The sequence below is a fragment of the Eublepharis macularius genome, chromosome 17, assembly GCF_028583425.1.
Source record: "Eublepharis macularius isolate TG4126 chromosome 17, MPM_Emac_v1.0, whole genome shotgun sequence".
NCBI classification, from domain to species: Eukaryota; Metazoa; Chordata; class Lepidosauria; order Squamata; family Eublepharidae; genus Eublepharis; species Eublepharis macularius.
Genome location: NC_072806.1, coordinates 12969589 through 12994150, shown reverse-complemented (window position 1 = coordinate 12994150; position 24562 = coordinate 12969589). Strand labels below are relative to the sequence as shown.

The window sequence follows — 24562 nt, the reverse complement described above, 5'->3', positions numbered from 1 at the left end:
TCTAAGATTTTTTAAAATTAAGACTCCAGTTCGTTACCCCTGCCCTCAGTCGGCCCTTCCTGCTGCCACTCAGATGGGTGAAGAGAGAAAACGGGGGAAATGGAGGCAGATGCCAATATCCCAAGATATTGATGTCACTTCCGACGCAACTGGAAGTGATGTCAGGTGCATCACTGGCAACATTCTGGTGATCAGTCCAAACTCTATGGTTAAATTATATGATTAAACCATAGAGTTTTGGCTAATGCCAAAGCATCAGCAGCTATGTCACTACATCAACGGGAGGTGAGTCTCCCGCTGGCAATCCTAATTTCAAAATAAGTTTTGACAGAGTTTTACAAAGCAGCACATACTTGAAGAAGTCTGCAGTCTACAAATCTCCAGAAATTTTATGGCTTGCTACAAATCTAGCAGTTAGCAGGCACTAGAAAACCGGCTTTCGTCTGCATGAGAAGATCTGCTGATTGAATGGGGACCTTTGTCTCCCAGCACAACTGCTGGTTTGCCATTGCTGTTTGGAGGTCTGTGGGTTTGGTCAGATGCCTGAATCCACAACGACCAGACAAAGGAACACACAGATAGCAATGCAATGCTAGCTTTGCTAAGGCATCAAGACTTTGTGACTGTGGGACATGTACAAAGGGGTCATTCAAACATCAGATGTTGTTATTACAGTCCTTCAGCTTGTGTGGCCCACCTCTGCAACTCAAGAACCAGAGCAAAATGGTGGGCAAATTCAAAACCTATCCATATTTCTTGTTCTGAAAATTAGATGTTTATACTTCACAATCTGAAACCTCCTCCATAAACACATTGTGTGTCTAATCGCCCAGTTCTGTGCTCACAATAGAATTACTGTGTAATCCTAAAAAGAGTCCTATCCTTCCAAGCCAATTGACCAATGGACTTAGAAGGGCGTGACTCTGTTTAGGATAGCACCATTAAGTGTCAGCCCAGAACTGTATACTCATATAAGACGTCTAATTCCTCCCACTTTGAGCCTCCTTACTGACCTGAAATGATTTGCCACTCCTGTATCCTGCACGTCCACGCAAAATAAGGTGAGATTGGTGGTTATACCTGAAAGTGCTTTTTCAATGGGGGCTTCCAAGCTTCAGAACACGATTTCCTGGGAAACACCTCCTGCCCCTTTGCTCTAGGTCTTCTGGGGATCTGTAGACTGTTTTTCCTTTGTAAAAGAAGGCCATTTTACAGCCATAAACTACAGTTGATTCTCTGCTGTGGTGTTGATTTATTCTCTCCTCTAGATCCTTTATCAGCTTCTCCGCTGCTTGCCTACAATTTGTGTGTGTAAAGTGCCGTCAAGTCAAAACTAACTTATGGCGACCCCTGTGGGACGTTCAAGCCAAGTGAGAAGCAGAGGTGGTTTGCTATTGCCATCCTCTACAGAGGCTTTTTTAGTGGTCTCCCATCCAAGTACTGTTCTTGCGTAGATTCCGAGATCAGACAAAAGCGAGTTATACTATCCTGCCTTCCCTCCTGCCTACAATTTACTGCTGTTTTTATGTAATGGTTAGAGTGTTGAGGTTGGAGTCAATGCTTGGAGACCCAGATTTGAATCCACACTCTGTTATGGAAGCTAAATGGGTAATCTTGGGCCAGTCACTGTCTCTCAGCCTAACCTACCTCACAAGGTTGTTGTTGTGGAGATAAAAACGGAGGAGGGGTGAACAATATCATAAGCTGCTTTCAGTCATCATTGAGTATTAAAAATGGAGTATGAGCACATTTGGAAGAACGTATATAGTTCTGGTCACCCCAACTGAAGAAGAATATTGTAGAGCCAGAGAAGGCAAAGAAAAGGATAAGCAAAATAATCATAATCAGGAGGAGTTTGGGACAGTTTAGGTTAGAGAAAAAGTGACTAAGGCAGCGGGGGTATGATAAAAGTATGCATAGTGGAGAGAACTTTGCTGCCTCTCCCACAGTATTAGAACTTAAGATAACTTTATGGACAAAAAATTATAGTACTACTTCATACAGAGCATGGTTATCTAATGGAACTAATGACCACAAGATGTAGCGATGGCCACAAGCTTAGATCATAGAATCATAGAATCATAAGGTTGGAAGGTACCTCTAGGGTCATCTAGTCCAACCCCCTTGCACAATGTAGGAAATTCACAAATCCCCCCCTCCCCGCACACATCCAGTGACCCCTGTTCCATGCCCAGAAGATGGCAAAACACCATCAGGATCCCTAGCCAAACTGGCCTGGGGAAAATTGCTACCTGACCCCAAAGTGGCGATCGGCCTTACCCTGGGCAAGTAAGAAGACTCCATGAGAACTAAGCCCTGATGTAACCCTTCCTGCCCTCCCTCTCATGATCTGCCTATATTCACAGATCAGCACTGCCGTCAGATGGCCATCTAGCCTCTGCTTAAAAACCTCCAAAGGAGAGATGACTTCCAAAGACATCTTTCAAATTCAGACAATCAGCTAACCCACATTATTCGATAGCTTCTACGCTTGTCTGTTTATTGCAACTCTTACACATATGTCTTTGCCCTGTCTTCTGCTTGCTCCACTCCATTCTCTGGTGCTGTTAGTTGGACAACAAGCCCTGTGGGTGTAGATTTGGGTGCTACCACTCATGGACACAGCCTGGCCTCAACACTGAGACTCAAAGTCAGAATCTTCAATTCCGGTGCTTGAAGGTCATGGCCAGCACCCAGAGAAGAGGAAATGCCTGAGAGTGGAAATATTTTATTAAAAAGGGAAATGAACGGCTGTGTCATTATCAGACGGTACAATCCAGGACATAGTTTCCAAAGCGTAGCTCCCTTTCGATGACAGATCAAGGCAGTTCCTCCAACATGAGCTCACTCCAGGGATCCGTTATGGGATAATACCTATCCCAATCCTTGCCAATATTTGCAGGAAGTGAGACAGGATAGTAGCTGTCCAGTCCATCCCACCCTCTGCTTTAGCTGGTGTTGGGAAACCCAGGCCATGGCCCTATGTCATGCTTAATTCTGCATGCATGCATGGCAGCCTTTAGTCTTCATTGCTGCGCATGATGAAGGCTCAGGCACCAGAGAGAGTGGATGCCAAAGGTCTAAAGGTTCTGTAATGGAAACTAAGCCCTTCCACGATGGAATCTCCACTGATCCGGTTTTATTTTTTTTTGTTTCCTGTTTTTGTACAGACCGTGCCATAGTTTGCAGTCGTTTCTTCTGCCTTTCCTCCACCCACAGTACCGAAGCAATCTTGATGTCGTCCTGTGTATAATTGAACTGAAGTTCTTTCGGCATGTTAGCTTAATGAGGCAGGGTTTGAAGCAGGGCTTTTTTCAGCGGGAACACAGTGGAATGGAGTTCCGGCACCTCTTGAAAATGGTCACATGGCTGGTGGCCCCGCCCCCTGATCTCCAGACAGAGGGGAGTTTAGATTGCCCTCCGCGCTGCTGGAGCGACGTGGAGGGCAATCTAAACTCCCCTCTGTCTGGAGATCAGGGGGTGGGCCACCAGCCATGTGACCATTTTTGCAGAGGGTGATTTAAACTTTAAAAAACTCCCCTCCCCATTCCAGTTGACCCAAAGTGACGTCATTGTGCGGTCCTGAGTTCCACCACTGAGTTCCACCACCTCTTTTCCCAGAAAAAAAGCCCTGGTTTGTAGTATGCATCTATACATGTTGGGCAAAAGAACCTCCATGCAATTGTAAAGACTATGGCATCAAGACTGCTTTTTTTGTTTTTTCAGAGTTGGCATGAAGAGAAGGACACCGACCCTGGCTCTAACTAGGCTATATCTTTCTGGCTATAACTAGGATTCAAGAGGAATGAAAAACAGATGGAATATGTTCTCAGAACAAGAAAATAATGGCACCAGGGAAACATGTGCATCCATATTTAATCCTGGAGGAAAATGAAGGAAGCCCAGTTTCCATTTCCATCCCCCCTCCCCCAATTCTCCAAAACCCTTGACGTTCTTTGAAAAACTGAATCTCAAAAGCAGAACAAATTACATACCGCTAAGCATTTTTGCACCATTTATTCTTCTTGTAGAATCTCAGTTTCATGTGTTCAGGTTCCAAAGTTCAAACTATACACAGTTAAGTTTTAGACCCCCACCCCTCCCCAGTAAGGATCTGTATTATATCACAAGATATCCATAGGGTTGGATCCAGCCAACTTTTTTATTGGTGAAAAGGAAAGTGGGGTCCCCTTTATACACCAGGAAAGGCAATGCTGGTGATCACGGGACTTGCATATGCAAAAGCCATGCAGGGCAGGGGCTGTTAAAAGGACTGAGTGAAAATGCTGGCTGGATCCAGCTCATTTTTAACAAAAAACAAAAAAACCAGAATAATACATCATGCAAAGTGCAGAAACCACCTTGCTCCATGAGTTCTATAAACTGTTCCTAGCAACCTATTTTGATTGCCTGTAAATGGCATCATGGAAGTGAAACCCCCCCCCCTTTTTTTTAAAAAGAAGGCCCTAACTGTGCAAAATTTTCCATTCTGTCTATAGCTATTTTAGGTGAGCAGTTTTTCATTTTTGGCACGCGAAGCATCCCTCCAGGAAACTGTGTCGGATCTCCGTGGGCTGGCGGCGAGTCCACATTTCACCGTTCCCACGGGTCATCTTCCATTGTCTGTACATGAGGAGAGATGTTCAGAAAGGGGAAAGCACATTTTCTGATTTTATTGCCTTCTTTGTTGATTCTTAGGGCCTGTTGAAACAAGGGGGGGGGAGGGTTAATTTGATGAAATTTGGTTCCTGTTCGGGTGTACGAGAAAACCACTTTTCTCCCTCCAGTGTTGCTGCAATGAGGGAGGAAGGACCCATATGGAAAGTAGCTGCAACTGGTGGGGAGAATGGAATTACAATAGGTGAAACAGAGGTGAAGTTGGGGTAGGAGAAAAACTACAGCTACAGCTGGGGAAAACACTGGTGCAATAGGAGTATGGGGAAGAGAGCAGAGCTCTAACAGTTGAAGGAGAAGGGATCTGTGAATAAAGGACCCCTGCACCCCTGTGCCCAAAGGGCCATACAAATCTGCAGCCAGCCTGCCTATGGCTCATCTCTACCTATGGGACCGCCTTTCCCATTATGTCCCCTGCAGGGCCTTGCACTCTGCAGATAAGCAGATTTTGGTGGTCCCTGAGGGACATTCGACTGGCTTCGACTAGTGCCAGTGTCTTTTTTGCCCTGGCGCCAGCCTGGTGGAATGCTCTCCCAATGGATATCCAGGCCCTCCTACAGTTCTGCAGGGCCTGCAAGATGGAGATGTTCTGCCAGGCCTTTGACTAGGGGCCAGCATTTTGTCCCCCTTCTGATGGCCCTGCCCTCCTTTTGTGGCCGCCCTGGCGGTGCCCGTGGCTTATGTTGACTTTGCAGTAGCCTGATTAGCTTGATGGCGCCTGGACTTTTTCATATTGGACCCATGCGGTTATAATGTTTTTATTGTATTTTTAACGGCATATCCTGTTGGAAGCCACCCTGAGCCCGCTTGCGGGAAGGGCAGGGTATAAGCTGAACAAAATAAATAAACAAAGCCTTCGACAATAAAATAAATAAACAAATCTCCTGGTCGCCATAATGCCTGCCTTGAATAGTACTTACGAGTACCTGCCCGACATTTTCCTTGCAACAGTGATTATGATCCCGGTGACCACGCCGATTGCAACGACAATGCCGATGATTATCCCAACCAGCGCAGCTGTTTCCAAACCATCTAAAGGGTGGAAGAAGGCAGCCAAGTTGAGTGTTTGTCCCAATGATCTATTTCAAACAGCGGAGCTAGATGACATGTAAGAGACGTACAGCTGAATGTGGGGAGAAAACCTTACATTTCTCCCGAAGCAGCCACTCACTTTGGATTGGGGCCATAGTGCTATCCATTTCTTCCCTGCACTGTTTCCCAGGAGAAATCGGCACTGCTAAGCTACTGAAAAACCCTGCTGCAGAAAGAGGGCTTTTCCGCACGCTCAACTTATTCCTGGTTTTCTTAGCAGTTAATCCACAAGCATTGGAATTGCTTGGGTCTGGTCAATGAGCCTACAGAGCTTTAGAACACCATGGTGCTGATCCAAAGCGGATACTGTAGCGCCTGTTTTGGTTTGTTTGTACTGGAGAAAATTTAAGCTGTCAGGACGAGACCTGCTTATGTCTCATCTAGGTAAACCCTGATGCTGCAAGTTGCTATTTTTGAAAAATCCAGTTCACTGGTATTAACCAGGTGGAAATGCATGAAGTCACCTGAGACACACCTTTTATAAAGAGTGAACTAGGCTTAAGGATTCCAGGTGAATGGCTACCTCCCAGAGCTCTTAGCAAGTATGTGTGGTAGAAGTGGGGCACACTGGAAAGATATTGAAGTATCTGCACCAGGGCTCATTTCGAGGGGGAACGCACAGGAACGCAGTTCTGGCAGTTCCTCAAAGAGGTCACATGTCAGGTGGCCACGCCCACCTGACTCTCGGCCATTTTGGGCCCATTTCAGCCTGGATTGGGGCCGAAACAGCCCGGATCAGGCCTCTGACAGGTGGTGGATCACTCTCCTATTCAGCAGCGGCCCAATCCTGACCATTTTGGGCCCCTTTTTGGCCATTTTCAGCTTCTTTTTGCCATTTTGGGCCCAATTTCGGCCCTGAATGGCCAGGATTGGGTCCAAAACAGCCAGAATAGGTGATATCAGGGGGTGTGGCATATGCAAATCAGTTATACCAATGACTCACTTCCGGCAATGGCAAGAGGCATATGCTAATGAGTTATGCTAATGAGTCCCTCCAGCTCTTTTTCTACGAAATGACCCCTGATCTGCACCATTTAAAAGTCTCGGCCGCCCTTCCCTAGCTCTTGAAATCTTGCAAGGTACATCCATAATATGTCCCCAGCTTGGGCACTTGGGTCAAACCCCAAGGAAACTGAAGACGAATAATCCCCATATATTCCTCCAGACTTGGGATCACATCCTCTAAAACTGTTGAGATAATTGACACCTCTTACATCAGCGATCATCAAAGGATATCATCCACCCACCTTTCAATGAGAATGGTGGAGGTACCCATGAACACACATAGAGCTGCCTTGCAGTAAGCCAGGCCTTTCGAGGTCAGTTCCGTATTGCCTACTCTGCTTGGCAGCTGCTCTCCAGGGTCTCAAGCGGAGGTCTTTCTCATCACTTGCCACTTGATCCTTTTAATGGGAGATGCTGAGGATTGAAACTGGGACCTTCTGTATGCAGCAGATATTCTGCCCCTGAGCCCCAGTCCCTCCCTAGATATCAGACACCTTGTGGTGGAGAGTGCGCCCAAGTCATTGCTGATTTATGGCAATCCCTGGTGGGGGTTTTCAAGGCAAGAGACTAACAGAGGTGGTTTGCCATTGCCTGCCTCTGCAACCCTGGTCTTTTTTGGAGGTCTCCCATCCAATTATTAACCAAGGCAGACCCTGCTTATCTTCTGAGATCTGACGAGATCAGGCTCACCTGGGCTATCAAAAGAAAAGAACAAGAGTCCAGTAGCAACCATAAGACTAACAACATTTGTGGTAGAGTATGAGCTTTCATGAGTCACAGCTCACTTCTTCAGATACAGCTAGAATGTGAGTCCCTCTGTCCTTATATCTTGGAGAGTGGAGTGTTTACAGAAGCTGAATGATAATAGCTGGTGAATAACAATGGCAGGTGTGATTGAATAGGGTGGGGTATGCAGAGGGATAGTGGGTATGGAGAACTCAGCATTGGTGATGAGACAGGAAGCCTAGCTCTCGATTCGATCCAGGTGGATGCATTGTCTTGAGTTTCCTTATCAGTTGCAATTCACCAGTCTCTCTTTCTAATCTCCCTTTGAAATTCCTCTGCAGGATAACTGCTACTTTGAGGTCAGCAAGGGCTATCAAGTTCAGGGTATCAGACTGCCATGTCTCTGCACCTTCTTCCTGATGCTTTTAAGTGGAGACACCAGGGACTGAAACTGGGACCATCTGCGTGCAGAGCAAATATTCTACCACCGAGCCACGGTCTCTCCCAATGGCACAAGCACACCATCTCTAATGTCTTTTCTGGGCAAAGTGTGACAGAAGGCAGGATTTATCTGTGATTACTAGAAAGTGTAGCCTCTTCAAGTCTTTGAAAAAAGCATAATTCAGTGTCTGAAAGATCAGAGGCGAGAGATGTTTATTTGCAGCTCAGTCTTGTGCACATTTACTCAAAAGAAGGTTCCACTTTATTCACGGGGAACGAGTGTTCCTCCTGAGATCTCGGAGCACTGTTCCAGCCCCGCATCAGTCTCTTGAAGCAGAGAGTGCATTAAGCTTTGGTTGCAGGGATATCCTCTTGTTGACAGCGGACTCCCAAACGGATACATGATCCATCCATCCTGAAGTGACGTAAGCATATATTTCTAGAGGCATGATGGTGAACCTAATGCTGGAAGCTAAAAGAAGAAGAGCCTTGTAGGATCAGGCTACAAGTCCATCAAATCCACCATCCTCTTTCTAACCAGATGCTCCTGGAAAGGCAGCATGCTGCAGTGGTTAGTCTAGGGTCTGGGAGACCCAGGTTTGAAGCCAGGGAAGCTTCCTGAGCCAGTCACCAGCCTAACCTACTCCACAGGATAGTTGTTGGGAGGAAAATGCTGGCAACCAGGGGTGGGGGTTGGGGGTTGGGAAGGATTTACCGGCTCTGGGCCTCACTGGTATTGTTATTATGTCACTGGCGATGTGCTGACATAAGTGGAAGTGACATCAGCACGTTGCCGTGGAATGCCACAGACAGGATTTTGCCCAAAGACTAGAGCATCTCCAGCATGCCCTGGTGACATAATGACGCCACTTCCAGGTTTCCGTCACTGGTGATGTGCCAACATTCCCGTTGTTACTGGCAACGTGCGAACATAAGTGGAAGTGACATAAGTGGAAGTGACATCAGCACGTTGCCGTGGAATGCCACAGACAGGATTTTGCCCAAAGACTAGAGCATCTCCAGCATGCCCTGGTGACATAATGACGCCACTTCCAGGTTTCCGTCACTGGTGATGTGCCAACATTCCCGTTGTTACTGGCAACGTGCGAACATAAGTGGAAGTGACATAAGTGGAAGTGACATCAGCACCTTGCCGTGGAATGCCAGGGACAGAATTTTGCCCAAAGACAAGAGCGTCCCCAAAGTGCCCTAGTGACACGACGCCACTTCCAGGTGTGTGGGGAGTGATGTCAGCATGGTGGGGCATTGCTGATCCCCCCTCCCCATTTCACGCCATTTTCTCCCATCGGCCGGCTGAGTGATGGCAAGAAGCACTCACTGGTAGCCAGGGATTCTCCACCACCAGTGGGGATATGGTAAGCCTTCTCTAGGATTACCGACTTTCAGGTGTGGCCTGGAGTTCTCCTGCAGGTACAACCAATTTCCAGAACACGCAGACCAGTCCTCCAGGAGGAAATGACAGCTTTTGAAGGGGGAGGGGCAGACTCCGTGGCATCAGATCTTTTCTGAGTTTCCCACACCTCCCCAAGGCTTGTTCTCCCCAGGCACCAGCCCCAAATCTACAGGAATTTTCCAAGCAGAGTTGGCAACCCTAGCTGACTGCTCAGAGTCACAAACCCCAGATTCCAGCAAAATGGTGCCGATGCAGACTCTGGATGGCCTGCCATTTCAGATCAGCCATTCAAAGACTCACTTAACCAATGATATGATGCCTTTCTGTGCTGACCTTCACTGGAATGAGACACAACTGGGGTTAATGGGGGACTTGCAATCCTTTGCCCCAGCAAAGAGAAGCAGAAAGCTGATGCTGTTAGGCTGCAAAGAACGGAAAAGTCTTTTTTTCTTTTGCTTGTAATAGCTTAATTTGTTTCCCGGGGAGTTCTTTCGTGCACATCTTGTACTTGTTGTTTTGGAAACTTGATTTCCATTTGCCTTGCAAAATCTGCAACACAGCCCAGGTCTGCAGCTCCTTTCCCTGGATCTATCTTTCCATTTCTTTGCTACCCTCAGAACTTGCAAGAGGAGAGAATTCTTTTACACTGCCTCTGACCTTCTCGGGTGCCCCGCGCAAAACGAGAACGGTCGGGTCAGCCAGCTCTTTGCCTGTTTCAGTGGGCTGTAACGACTGCCTGACCTCACCACTTTCCGGAGTCGGCCCTAGCCAGTATTCTTGATTCTGACTTTAACTTGGAGAGGATTTCACCCAAGAGTGGATCATGCCATCATTAATCTCCTCTAGCCCTGATCTTCTAAACACCCCAAAAACTCGGAATGCAGGCATGCATCAGACAAATGTAAATGCAGAATCAACGGAGACAGCCCTTCCGGTATCTGGGCCAAGCTTGGTGTGCCAGTTATAGACCCATTTCTTTAAAGCCAGATCAGCTCTGGAAAGGACAGTGTGTGTGAGAGAGGTGACTTTAAAATCCTTCTCCAAGCCTGCTGCTTATGTCCCCAGAATGTATGTGGAAATTGGATGCTAATTCTTTGTGCCACTTTTTGGGCAGAGTTAGGGCCAAACTACACGTTACATGTAAGACGTGGTTCCGACAGGGACTTGTAACAAGATGCCAGCTGTGAGTTCCCTGTGGCAACTCAGTGTAGCAGTGACATGTGGAGTATTCTGGGCCCGTGAAGCAGTAAAAACAGGGTGGGGGGACTCCTCTTGTGCTATTGTGACATAGAGAAATTGGCTTGAGGAGAGAAGGAGGAGCCCCTGAGACGGGGCTCTCTTTGATTTTTTAACAACCCTTACTTTATAATGGGATTGTGACACGATGACGTCAGAAATCGCACCAGGAAGACGCCCTTGTTGCGTGAGCTTAGTGCTATGCCAGGACATGGGGAAACGACCATTGTTTCAGTTTCCTATGTGGAAGAAAATCAGAGCCATCTGTAGGTTGTCTTTCTGACACCATCTCCAACAGCTGTGGAGGGTTTGAGAAGTGCAGTTGTGGTGGCTTTCTTATGGCCTGTTGTGGTCGCCATTAATTTGCACTCTGTCCTGTGTCATGGCGCTAATTAGTCAGCAATGACTTGGCGGGAGCAACCTCCTCGACTTGGCTGTCTTCCAGGGACTGCCAAGAGGACCTCTGCTTCATCAGGAAATAGGATGTGATGCTACCCTCCTCTGGTTACATGAGAGAGCCGAAGCTCATTAGCATGCCTAGAGGTTCAAATAAGGATTAGGGTAACATAAGAAAGCCACTTAATCACTCGGTACCATCCTCTGGAGTAATTTCAGACAAGCGTCTTGCGCATCAATTGCTTCAACTTGAACGGACTGCATTAGAGTGGAATCAGGGAAGCACCAATGAGGTGAACGAAGACTTTATGGGATGTCCCTTTGGCTGGCTAATTTGGGATGTTAACTGATATGTTGTGTTGGCTTTGTAAGTGATAATTTGTGATCTACCAGTAACTGAAATCTCCACTTCCAAAGTGTTTGACCAAACATAGGCTGGTCATGGAGGGTGTGTTTGATATAGAGGTATGCTGAATTTTGAATAGGGAGACCAGCGGTTAAGTCTCTACTTGAGCCAGGCAGGTCCTTGGTTACCTTGGGTAATATTTATTTATTTAAGATATTAAGATCCTGCTTTTCTCCCGGTCAACAGGACTCAAAGCAACTCATATCCAATTAACAAACAAATACATTCAAAGAAATTCAAGCAAAGAGAGGCAAGACACAAACTCCCCTCATGGGCCACCAAACACACACTGGAAAAGCTCAGAGTCTCCGTGGCTGAAGTTTTCTTCCCATCCTTGGAAATTAGTTCTACAAAACAGGAGCAGCTCCTGAGAAATCATGAATCTAAGTAATATCAGGTTCTTACTAACCTAAGAGGTGATATTACGGATCATCCCAGGTCTGATTGTCAAGAGGACTCCCTTGTGGGAACATATGGGTGGAGGCAGTCCTACATATATGAGGGTCCCACATAGTGAATGGCTTAACACCAGGTTAACACCAGGTTAACACCAATACCTTGAATCAATCATTGGCTGCAAAACTGGCAGCTAACATAGCAATCTTAAAAGTTCTCAGGTAATATTTCAGGACACTTAACCCTTATTAGTGGTCTAGCTGCTCCATCTATGTTTATATGTTGTCTTCAAGGGACACCCCATGTGGAGTATGTTACTGTAGTCAAGTCCTGACATCACTGTAGCATGAATTATTGTGGCTAGGTCAACTGAGTCCAAGAAATGGAAGATTGGGCCAGTCTTTCTTTCTGACCCTCAGTTATCTCTCAGTGTTATTGTGGTACAGGAATGGAATCACCCCATCTGGGAATGAGATTATACCCCACCCCGAGCTCCTTTCAGGAAGTATAGAAATCTGGTGAATGAACAAACTGGTAGGTAGAACAGAAGGAAAGCAGACACCCCCACCCCTCCCAAAATACCTTCAAAATTTTCAGGGACTTCTGGGTCTGTTGAGTTATCGCTGTCTTCGCTAGCTGACACAGCACTTTCTGTGGTCATCAGTTCTTCAAAGTGGGAAATATTTGTTAAGGCCTGTAGTTTCGTAGGTAGCTACAAGAGTGGAGAGGTTGCAGATATAGGGGGAGCAAAGAGAGAAATAAAGATAAGACCTATTCCCTTCTTAAGTTTGAGAAGAATGTAATATTTCTCATACGTTCTGGGTCTTCTCTGGAAACAGGGTTTTCCCTGCAGAGGCACTGAGATTACTGCAAAAATCTCCACATTGATTTTGCTTTTCCTATCAGTGAATCAAATATTTTCTGCCACTTTTATTTTTTCTCCCACTGAATATTTCCATAAATGGACACAATTTCCCCTGATAGGTGTATGTCTATAAAGCAGCATTACATACACTAAGTATATAAATGAAATTCAATATAAACTGCATATCGAAACTGTGCAATATACATTCACAATGCAGATAATCTCCAAAACCCACAGCAAAAAATGAAGAACACAAACCATTGATTAAAATATAAGTGAACAGAAACAGAAATTAACTTGGAAACCTTTACTCGTGCAAAGGAATGGGTCATAAGTCGTCTTGAACTGGCTGATTCATGGGTTGCAGAATCTGGGAGTAACAGTATAAACTAGAGATGAGTTAATTTTGCACTACAAGGGGAATGGTGCAGGCAGCACATTTCCCCATATAACTCTGCAATAAAAAGAGCTAGAGATGTACTTTTTAAAAAGCAACTAGGACTTCAAGGATTATGGTAATGTAGTGTTAGAACGCTAGTTCACAGTAATGCAATAGCAATTACTGATTGACCCTCCTCCCCCCAAAAACCCTTCATTGGCACAGTGGGGAAAATGACAGTCACAGCAGCATGAAAAGTCAATTGTTCTGTAGCGCACTGCTAGAAAGGAATATTGTGAAGAATGAATGGTGGACAAACAGATGTAATCTTTCAAAAAATTATCTCCTTGTTCACTACACTGGTCATGTTTGAGTATCCCTGTTATAAGCTGCCCTAAAAGAAGGAAGACGGAATGGAAGCCCTGCATTTATTTAAGTATTACAAGTTTTGAAGTAACTGAGGAAGATCAAAATCACCCACTGCACAAATTAAAACAAATCATTAAAAGCTACAACTAACTGAACAACACAGCAGATTGAAAAAGTATCACTAAATCTCTTTAGTTGGTGTTTAAATCCAAGGAGGAAGCCAGACAAATAATCCACAGTCACGGTGCCACAGCAGAAAAGGCCCTGTCTTGAACAGAAGATCTGCTGTGATTTTGAGGGTTAGAAGTTGGTGCAAAGCCTGCAAAGATCTTAATATGCACTTAGAGGTTATTTAAGAGAAGGCAAGGTATTGGGGGCTCAGATTGTTGAGGATTCTCATGACAGCAATGCACACTTTTTTGAGGAAACAGCACACTTCAGTTTTCTAGGAGACGGGCCTGAGAAAGCAGCGAAGATGCATAGAGGGAACCCCAATTCTGCAGACTGTAATTATTTTAAGATGGAAAGGAGGTGATACAGATATCAGTCCTAAGCAAGTGTACTTTTATTGAGCCGGGCATACCCCCAAGAAAGTGTTCTTAGGACAGTAGCCTTAATTAAACTAGACAATGTGAGGGGGGAAAAGATCCCCGATTGACTGAGATTAACAGCAATGGATGTTTTCTTTCAGAATATGTAGAAACCAGCCAGTTAATCTGCCTCTGGCAGAAATTAGAGAATGGAGACAACGGACCGTGATAAAACTAGCTTTTTCTTCCTACCCACTGGTCTGATGTCATACAGCAAGGCCCACAAGTAATGGACAACTCTTTCACAACCTGTGATACAATGCAAGAGAATTGCATATCCTGCATCTGCCCTGAATGATACTTACCGGAGTTGGTTGTGAGCCGTTGCTGCTTCCAGTCGCTGTTTCATCTTCCTGTAAAACGGCACTTTCTGAACAAAAGAAGAGTAAACAATGGTGTCAAACAGACAATAATCCATCACAACCAGTAAAAAAGAGCAAACACATTGGATTGTATCCTGCTAGTTTTTCTGCCGGCAAAGAGAGAAGGAGAGTTCCTTTTGGCTACAGGATCCATGTGGGCAAAAGCCAGCAGGGAACAGGGTGAGATGGAGTGGGAAAACGGGGAAGATCCCTCCGTTATCAGTAACAACAGCACACATAATCGTTACAAAGTGACTCAGTCCAGCTATCAGTGGGCCCATAAAATTAAAGATAATTTAGCAGCATCAAGTAAGCCGCAATTAAGCAATTTTATCGTAGTCAACAGGGCTGCGGAGAGGTAATCTGGTGTAAAATATATTCTTGGGACCGTGCTGCCCCTGACCCCTTATGCAAATAACATTGTATAGTCCATGGTGGCTATGCCAAGACAGGCAATGACAAACCACCTCTTGCCATGAAAACCCTGCAGGGTTGCCATATATTGGCTGTGACTTAATGTCACTTTCCACCACCATTTTAAGTCCATGAAATATCATCATAGGCGAGAGTAGGAGGAACTTGGTGCCCTGAAGCTGTGTGGGGCTCGTGTCCTAGACAGAACCTGGAGAAAAGGACCAGATTGCTCTGGGAAAAGGCCCCACAGAGAGGGGGACTTCTTTATAAGGTCCACTAACCTGTCTACATGCTCCCTTTATTCAGAGAGTGCTGAAGGAGTTCTGCACAACCTGGGTAAAGGTTGTAACCGTAAGGCTTCGGACCGTCGTTTGCCCACTTTCTCCAAAGAAAAGGTGAAAGGTTGGACAGGTAGAAGATTGTTTGTCTAGTAGTCTAATATGAACTAATATGATGGGAGGGGTTGGTCCTCAGCCGTGTGGGATTCTGGGGCACCCCTCCGGTTTGTCATTCCCAAGTAATCATTAAAATGATCTAAATACCCAGGACTCAGAAGAAAGAATGGGTCAGCATTAAAAAAATTCCTGGGCTAAAATTCCTGGGCGAATTCCTGGGCTAATAAAGTTTTCACCTGGTGCCAAACAAAGGGATGAGATGAGAGCATTCTATAGCTGTGGGGCCACTGCAGAAAAGCCCCCGTGTCACCATATTCCAGCGGGAAAGCGTGCACGCAGCTGACACAGTCAGCCCCTCCCTTCTCTAAAAACAAGAATTCCCGAAAGCTTACACAATACCATCTGTGACTTTCCTCTGTTTCGACCACATCGTAAACCTTTCATCTTTCATTTCCCTCATGAATTTCCGTCTGTCTTTCTGCACCTCAAGCGTCCAAACGGCATTGTTTTGTTCAACCCTCTGCATGTCCAAATGTCATCATACGTAGGGTGATGAGTGAAGAATTCGTGAGGTTGCAAGGTGAACTCTGTAAGCCCGGAAGCTTCAGTCTTTACCGCTGACTGTTTAGCAAGTTCACCCCAACGGGCAATTTCAATGCATTATCGAAAGGAAAGGAATTGCTCAAGAGAGGAGAGAGGGCTTTAAAATTAAGCTGCAAGTCTTTTAATATTCATTTGTTTGTCTTAATTTTTTGGGCCCCAACTTGTTTATTTAATGCATCCAGACAATGCATGAGATTTCCCTGGTGGTGTTGTATAGTGGTTACAGTGTTGTACTAGGATCTGGGAGACTCAGGTTCAAATCCCCTGCTATAGAAGGTTGCTGTGTGACATTGAACCAGTCACACACGCTCAGTCTAACCTACCTCACAGGGTTGTTGTAAGGATAAACTTGCAGGAGAGGAGAACGATGTAAACTGCTTTGGGTCTCCACTGAGGGGAAAGGCAGAGTCTAAATGAAGTAAAAGTAGGGAGCTTGTCTCAAAGAGATGCTTGACGAACAAATTAGGGACCATAGACTTCATCACTATATACTACCTGTTGCTTTAAGTATGACCCTGCTGGGTAGTTCTATGTTGTCCAGTGTCAGCCTTAGAATTGCTTATGCTCTGTTCCAGCATTTCTTCAACCCTGTTTTGGATTTTTGTTAATTTTATGTCTTTGAAAACTTGCATTTATTTGCCCTGTGGCATTGTTTATCGATGCCGACTGTGCTAATCTCACACAGACTATGCTAATCTCACACTATGCCTTGAGTCTCAGTGAGAAAGGTGGAGTATAAATGACATAAATAAATAGCCCCACCCTTACCATGAAACTCCTCATTATTACCTACAAACCTCTCTTCCGTCTCTTCTCTCTCCATCCTCATATCATAAGAATATAATATGGGCCCAAATGGAGCACATTGCCTAGTTCAGGGGTCTTCGACACCTGCAACCTGAGGACTGCTGAGTGGGAAGCACGTAACATCAGTTGTGAGGTTCGACCAGGACGAACTACAGTTAACAACCTCATTAGTGCTGTGGTGCTATCATTGATCCAGGATAACATTTTAGGAGAAGAATCCATGCCACCTCAAGCTACTTGGAGTGGGAGGGAGGGATATAAATGTACTTAATGCGGGAAGGGGAGAATTCAGCGCTGTCCAGTTCCTAAGTTTTCAGAGAGGGACAAACCAAAGAGTTAGAAAGTTAGAAAGGTCAGGGCACTCTGTTTACTGCTCTGACTGTCCTTTGGTATGTAGATGGCTATTCTCAGGATTTCTACCTTCTGGCTTCCTCACTCTCTTCTCTTCCTAGCTTTATTCCAGGCAACACCCCTCTCCTTCTCCTCCCTCCATCTTGGCAGCATGGATTCAGACCTTGTCCTGCCATCCATGTCCGTCCTTAGACTAGATATGTAGTTAGGATCTGTCTCTCCTCCTTTCCTATCAGAGTATGGAGTTCCTATAATAAAGAGCTCTTACTTCCTTTCTAAATATAAGCGAGTGTATGCTTTTGTTATTTTCTCTCCTGCACACGCACCAGCCAGCAGAACCAGCTCACAACCACCTATAATCACGCTTCCTCTGTTAAATGACAAACTCTGCTAATGGTCCAAACAAGGAATCCTTTAATTAGGTTTCTGGGGCCAACACACAATTTATTTATCACTTAATAATGAATAATAATAACCACATGCTAATCAACTCTAGAGATACAGGGGACAGAAAGGTCAACAGAAAGGAAGTTCTGGAAGCAAGGTCAGTATAGTTCTTGTTATAACTCAGCAGAAAGAAGGAATCTTTCCTGAAACTCTAGATAATACACTTTCAATACACTTTCGCAATCGTTTGCAATTGAATTTTCCTATTTAACTCAAGGAAATCCAGTTGCAAATGATTGCTAAAATACATTGAAAGTGCATTATCTAACATGAAAGCAGCTAAAACTGTTTACTCCTGAAGTTCATGCCTAGTCTTCTGGATACAACAGGTGTCAAGGCCAGGACCAATGGCAGCAGACCAAGAGAGCTAGCGACAGGAAACATAAGCTGAGTGCTGTTATGAGGGATGAGCCAAAGGTCAACTCCATGGAGGACTCATCTCTACTGCAGAACGACCTCAACTTGCTGTCCCTCTCAGCAAGCATGCAAAAAGAAGGAACTGTGTTACCCTTTCTCTTTACACATGCACAAGCAGCAGGTATTTTCAAAAGGCATAACGGAAGCCCTAGAGGAGCCCTCAGTCTAGTAGATGAGGCACTGTGGCACCCCTGAAGGTCATGGGTTGGAGACTTCTCTCTCTGATCTGGTCCAGCATAGTTCCTGGTTTGATCTGAATATTCCTGTAACAATTGGGTTTCTCCTGAGCAAACACAGGAATCTTGATTTCTCTGCACTTCCTCTAAAATGTATGCATTTTTTCTACATCATTTGTCTAGCAATATATACACCATGGTACATACGATGACTTTATAAATCGCATGGAAAAAACAAAATCACCAGTACCTCCAATGCAAAGGGGAAGATGGAAACTGCTCACTGTGACAGTGTAAAGAATCACAGAGGATCAAAACAAATGAGAAAGGACCTATTTGTCCATCCCAGATCCAGCATCCCGTTTCCAAAGTGGCCTGCCAGGGCGCGAAAGCAGCCTCTTTCCATTCCACTTGAGCAACTGGTATCCAGAGACCCCAGGGTTAATTCTCAGCGACTCCAGTTTAAAAAGGATCAGGCAGCAGGTGATGTGAAAGATTTCTGCCTGAGGCTCCAGGCAGCTGTTGCCATTCTGAGTAGACAATCCTAGCCCAAATGGACCAATGCTCTGAGTCATTATAAAGTACCTTCTTCATTGATTAGAGAAAGGACATTAGTTAACAACAACAACAGCATTTGATTTATATACCTCCCTTCAGGACAACTTAATGCCCACTCAAGAGCGGTTTACAAAGTATGTTATTATTATCCCCACAACAAAACACTCTGTGAGGTGGGTGGGGCTGAGAGAGCTCTGAAAGAGCTGTGACTGACCCAAGACCACCCAGCCGGCTTCAAGTGGAGGAGTGGGGAATCAAACCCGGCTCTCCAGATTAGAATCCCGTGCTCTTAACCACTACACCAAACTGGCTCTCAACTTAACTTCTTGACTGAATGGAAACCATTAATAGACTTTTTACATGAAATGGATAACAAGGATTCGATGACATCTGGATTTATGGATTAAGAAACATGAACAACAGGGGGAAAAGGGCTCTTATGATTAACTTAGAATAAGTGAGACTCTAGAAATGATATATATTTGTTGCGGAGATAATCAGAACTCAACATGTAGTGTAATTTTAGGGTCTATTATTATTATCATCATCATCATCATCATCATCATCATCATCATTAGTATTGGTATTAGTATTAGTATTAGTACCGATATCGATATCGATATCGATATCGATATCGATATTGATATCGATATCGATATCGATATCGATATCGATATTATTTTACTTGTTTATGTATTGTTAGTGTGTTTTCTGTTTAGAATGTTGTGTTTTTCATATCCTTTATGTTTATTGTTTATAGTTTTTATGTTATTGTTTATAGTTTATATAAAGAAAATTCTATATGCACGCACACAAAATATAAGGTGCCTTCTTATGTTCACATGAGTTTTCCTCAAAGTCAGAATGATGGAGGCAGACTAATGACGGCTGCTCGAATCTCAGCTTTTTTCCTATCTGGGAAGCAAGTGCCTGGAGAACCTGATCTTGGCAGATCTCAGAAGCTAAACTAAGCAGGGTTGGCCTTGGTTCTTAATTGGATAGGAGGCCTGCAATGAAGACCAGGGTTGCAGAGCCCAGCAATGGCAAACCTCCTCTGTTAGTCTCTTGCCATGAAAATCTCACCAGAGTAGTCGTAGGTTAGCTACGACTTGAGGGCAAGATTTCATTGTTTCATATTGGCCTGAAAGAGACCAAAAGTCCATTTCCTCTCTCCCCAAATAGATCACATGCCAGTATTACGATCTGCTGCCACTGGTCAGTGTAGTTGGATCTATTCTGAATCTGCATAAGGCAGCTTCATGATGTTATGAATGCAGCTATCCCGATGACTGAGATTCATGATGGGGCAACTAAAATTCTCTGCAAGAAGAGCTTTAGGCCATCACAGAGAGGAATGACTCAGAACCTTTATCCTGATGAGCTAGTTTTCTACTTGCAGGGTGGGGAAAACACTGCACAGGGGCTATCTTCCACTTGCAGACTTTCCACCCAGGCATCTGCCATGTCGGTCTTCTGAATGGGTTGGCTGCGCCAATGAATACAGGTCTCCACCAATTCCATTCCGATCTTGGGGACGAGAGCCCGCTTTGCAGCACAGCCTGCGGATATCTAAAATGTGCAACTATGCCTCCTCCCAACGTTTCTAAGCAGGCTGCAAGGTTGTCTGGGCTGCTTTGTAGAGGACTTCACTCTCCAACCAGCTTGTCTTTCCCCCTCCCTGCCACCCCACTGGTATTCCCCCCCCATAGAACTATTAGAGACATGGTTGACACACCGCAGTCTGCGATGCCAAAATCTGACGGTGAGCATTCCATTTCTAAGCCTTCGATGGCTCTCCTGTTACTCGTATTGAACTCCAGGTCAAGGCAGAGTCCAGCTGGGCTTCTGCTCATGCCATGCCCTGCAATAAGGGCTGATCACAACCAGGGCTTTTTTTCTGGGAAAAGAGGTGGTGGAACTCAGTGGGTTGCCCTCGGAGAAAATGGTCACATGGCCGGTGGCCCCACCCCCTGATCTCCAGACAGAGGAGAGTTTAGATTGCCCTCCGCACCACTCAGCGGCATGGAGGGCAATCTCAACTCCCCTCTGTCTGGAGATCAGGGGGCGGGGCCACCAGCCATGTGACCATTTTCAAGAGGTTCTGGAACTCCGTTCCCCCTGCGTTCCCCCTGAAAAAAAGCCCTGATCAAAACTATTCTGCACTGGGAAAGGTAATTCAAAATACTGGGTGGGGGGCATGGCTCAGTGGCAGAGCATCGGCTTGTTGTGCTAAAAAGATCAGGAAGGCGGAGCTATGATTCAGTATTAGGCAGCACCATGTGCCCACATTTTCTGGGGAGAGACTGTAGCTGAGTGGTAGAGCAAGAAGGTCCCAGGTTCAGTCCCTGGCATCTCCAGTTGAAAAGACCAGGTGATGTGAAAGACCCCTGCCCGAGACCCTGGAGAGCTGCTGCCAGTCTGAACAGACAACATTGACCTTGATAGAGCAATGGTCTGACTTCAGCTATAAGGCAGCTGCATTAATGAGAGGGGCCATAGTTCAATGTAGGGTGGGGCCGTGGTTCAATGGTAGAGCATCTGCCAGCACCCAAGCTTGCCAACTCCAGGTTGGGAAATCTCTGGAGATTTGGGGGGAGGGGTGGAGCCTGGAGAGGTGGAGTTTTAGGAGGAGGGGATCTCAGCGGGGTTTAATTCCATAGAGTCCACCCTCCAAAGCAGCCGTTTTTTCTAATGGAAAAATAATTATTGCCAAATAATTATTTGGCAATAATTTGTGAAATTACTTTACACACATCTTATTTATTCTGTATTTACATCTTATTACTATATATTTTTCACAAGCATATATATATATATATATATATATATATATATATATATATATATATATATATATATATATATATATATATATAAATGTTTTTCTTAATTGATTAGTATTGTTATTGCTGCCTTCCCTTTTTTTGTTTCTGGTCCTTGCGGGAAGAGCACACCCCTGTTTTTTCTTTGGTTTTTTCTAGTGGAGCTGATCTCTGTGACCTGGAGATCAGCTGTAATTCCGGGAGATCTCCAGCCACCACCAGGAGGCTGGCAACCCTAAGTTTCCCAGAAGTTTCTTAATAGCTGCTTGACTGCCAGACTAGATTTTTTGCAGGTTATTAGAAAATACTGCTTTGTACGCAGTCAGAAAAGATCCACTTAAGTTAGAAGGCTCCTTAGGCTGGAAGAACTCATCAACCTTTGCTCAGTCGGATAAAATTCATTCGTTGACAACCTATCATGTCTCATAGAGAGAAGGGAGATGATGAAATTAGAGGATCGTATTTTATAGATTCATTGATTGAAAGGTATTTTTAGCCTGCTTTCTTGTTCTTTTCTTAAACATTACCAAAGGTATAAAAATTAAAATCCCCCAAAGTGACCTATAAACTCAAACTCAATGCTGCATAGTTCAAACAATCAAAACTGCCCTCAAAAAGCAGATGCTAAAAGCCAAGAGGAAATCAGAAAGCATAAAAAAAATTAGAAGATTGTATTCCTTAAAAAAAAATTGATAATGTTCAAAAGCCCAGGAGAAGTAGAGAGAGGTTCTCCTGGCACCAAAACTCCAGCATGCTTGGCAACCAACCAGCCAGGCAAACAGCTGTGGAGAAGGAGTCCCACAGGCAAGGTGCCAAAACAGAGAAGCCCCTGTCTCCAGCGGTCACCCGTCTCACCTCAGAAGATCAGAATATGTGGCCACCTAGATTGCAAGGAAGTTTGACCAGATCTAAATTTATCTCCTTGCAAACAGCTCAGAGTCAGAACTTTGAACCAGATGTTAAAGGTTCCAGCTTTCATCTTTTAAGTCTGATGCAGGACAAATAGATAGATCAGGCTGTTAATTCGCTACTTGACAATGCTCAAGTTCTTGCGCTACAACAAGCTATTCCCAGACTAAAATCCTTCCCGGCTAGCAAAGATCACTGAGAAAATTGAGGCTGGAGATAAGATGAGCCTTGCCAGATCGGACAAATAGCCCATCTAGTCCAGCATCTTCTTTCCCGCAGTAAGCAGCCAGATTCCCTCGGGAAGCCTACAAGCAGGAAATGGAAGCCAAAGCCTCCCTGTTGCTGCCACCAACAAATACTATGTGGAGGTAGACTTCCTCTGAAGATGGAGGTTCCATTAAGCCATCTAGCCTAACTAGCTTCACCTCTGGTTAAACAGATGGTTCTTGCACTGGGCAGACCCATTGGCCAATTTACCTGCTACAAGGTCCATGCGGCAGACATATCAACCGTCCCCAGATGTGGTTTGGGAGTTCTGTGCTGAGAACTTAATTCCCAGGTGTGCAATTCTGATCAGGAACATGGTGCGCGCCATTTTCCTGACCCGAAACAGCCCCAAGGGGCTATTTGCAACGTAGAGGAAACTTACAGGTAGCCCATGAGATTCATAACTCTCCCCAAAGGGGCAAAGAGCAACCGTCAGATTGAAATCCCATGTTGGTATATGGGTCCACCGTTTAGACCTTGTAACATGAATCGGCATGGGGCATGTGTGCGAGTGTACATACCACAAGAAAAAGACGTTTCTTTCGTACTTCTTACAGCTCTTGTGGGGGACTCTCCTCTCTCTTATGTCTGATCCAACAAATGCCACTATGAAATGTTATCAAAATGCTCCATATTATTACAAAAATAAAGTTGGCCCCATTTTGATTTCCTGCAAACAATCTTATTTTTTTAGCTCCCTGATCAATGCCAGCATAAGCTTTTCCGTTTTTTGCGTGGTGATACAGAGAAACCCCAGTAAAGTTTTACTTGCCCACCCAAATTAATACTTCAGTGAACTTCAGTCCTCAAATACTAAAAACTCAACCAAGACGAATGGGCTGTTCAGCTGAAACTGATGATCCTCATCTCTGATCCATCCAGGTCTGTAAATACGGAAATATAACTTTTTCTTACCTTCCTCAGCAATCACCTGAAAAGACACACTCCCAATCAGCAAAACGAGGAACTGGATTTTAAGAAACATCCTTGCTAGTTCTTCAAAAATGTTTCCAAAAATTTTTCAAAATCCCAGGTTCAAACATCCAATTTTGCCAACTTGATGGATTCGTTTTTTTTTTTAAATGTTCAGGTTTCCTTTCCTCAGCTGAAGCTAAAAGGGCTGTTTTCTTTCCCCCCTAAGTAAATGACGGTTAAGAGCTAAAGAGAAACCCAGAAAAGACTCAGCATTTTTCTCTAACTGACGCCAGGGTGGGCATTCAAAGTGGTCCAGAGCAGAAGAGAAGGCCCGCCCTCTGCACTCGGGTCACCCATAAAAATATGATCTCAGGTTTAGAGTTACAGGATGTTTTAAGAGATGTCAGTTATATATAGTGAAGTTAGGAAGGAGGATTGGTGTGTGTGTGTGAAGATGTGAGCCCCTCCTTTCCCAAGAAGCAGAAGTCCTGTGCACAATTGGGGCAGGACACACCAGACCATTTTATTTCCAGCAGGAAAGCAACCCTTGATTCCCCCCCCCCCCCCACTCCCGACTTTTTGGCTGTTGTTCAGTAGGTTTAGGGAATGCGGAGACAGGAGTGCGGTTTGGGAGTAAAAAACACATCCAGAAGAACACTGGGCTTGATTCATGAGAAAAAGCGGCTACACCTAGCTCTCCTGCCTCCCACCCCTGCATCTGCCGATGTGTGTTTGGCTGCATTTTATCGGCATTCTAATTCATTACAGTAGTTTGGTTAAACGTCAGGAGTCCTGGCCTTTCCCATCAGTGGATTTTTCATAGTTGCTGCCTCATTGGATGGGAGACAGAGTTTGAACATCGGAAGCTGCCTTGTTGGAGTATTAGGCTAAGCAGGGCAGCTCTGTCCACCCTGACTGGCAGCAGCTCTCCAGGTAGGCTTGCCAACTCTGGTGTGGGAAATTCCTGCAAGTTTGGGGGCGGTGTCTGGAGAGGGCAGAAGGTAGGGAGGGAGTTTAGAGGGGATGCGATGCTGTAGAGTTTGTGCTCCAAAGCGGTCGTTTCCTCAAGGGGAACGGAATTATGTAGTTGGGAGATCAGTTGCAATGCTGGGAGATCTCCAGGCCATGCC

The 24562-nt window shown here is 45.1% G+C and overlaps 1 protein-coding gene across 2 annotated transcripts; it reads right to left on the bottom strand.

Moving 5' to 3' along the window:
* Positions 1–4002: 4002 nt before the first annotated feature.
* On the bottom strand, positions 4003–23741 carry PDPN (podoplanin). 2 transcript variants are annotated; one of them, XM_055001740.1, is made up of 5 exons: positions 23433–23741; positions 14295–14359; positions 12369–12498; positions 5595–5706; positions 4003–4701 (listed from the first exon to the last, which is right to left on the bottom strand). In XM_055001740.1, exons 1-5 carry the CDS (start codon positions 23500–23502, stop codon positions 4695–4697), a joined length of 384 nt encoding a protein of 127 aa, XP_054857715.1. In that variant the 5' UTR covers positions 23503–23741; the 3' UTR covers positions 4003–4694. The 2 variants fall into 2 exon arrangements, with proteins under 2 accessions (XP_054857715.1, XP_054857717.1); XM_055001742.1 differs by having other exon boundaries at positions 5601–5706.
* Positions 23742–24562: the final 821 nt, after the last annotated feature.

What these genes read in the sequence shown, in the direction of transcription:
- PDPN (XM_055001740.1), bottom strand. Translation starts at nt 23,502, where the DNA reads ATGTTTCTTAAAATCCAGTTCCTCGTTTTGCTGATTGGGAGTGTGTCT. An exon ending in ACGGCTCACAACCAACTCCG is followed by an intron (nt 12,499 to 14,294) that starts GTAAGTATCATT and finishes CCACTCTTGTAG; the next exon opens with CTACCTACGAAACTACAGGC. An exon ending in AGTCCCTGAAAATTTTGAAG is followed by an intron (nt 5,707 to 12,368) that starts GTATTTTGGGAG and finishes TCCACCCTTTAG; the next exon opens with ATGGTTTGGAAACAGCTGCG.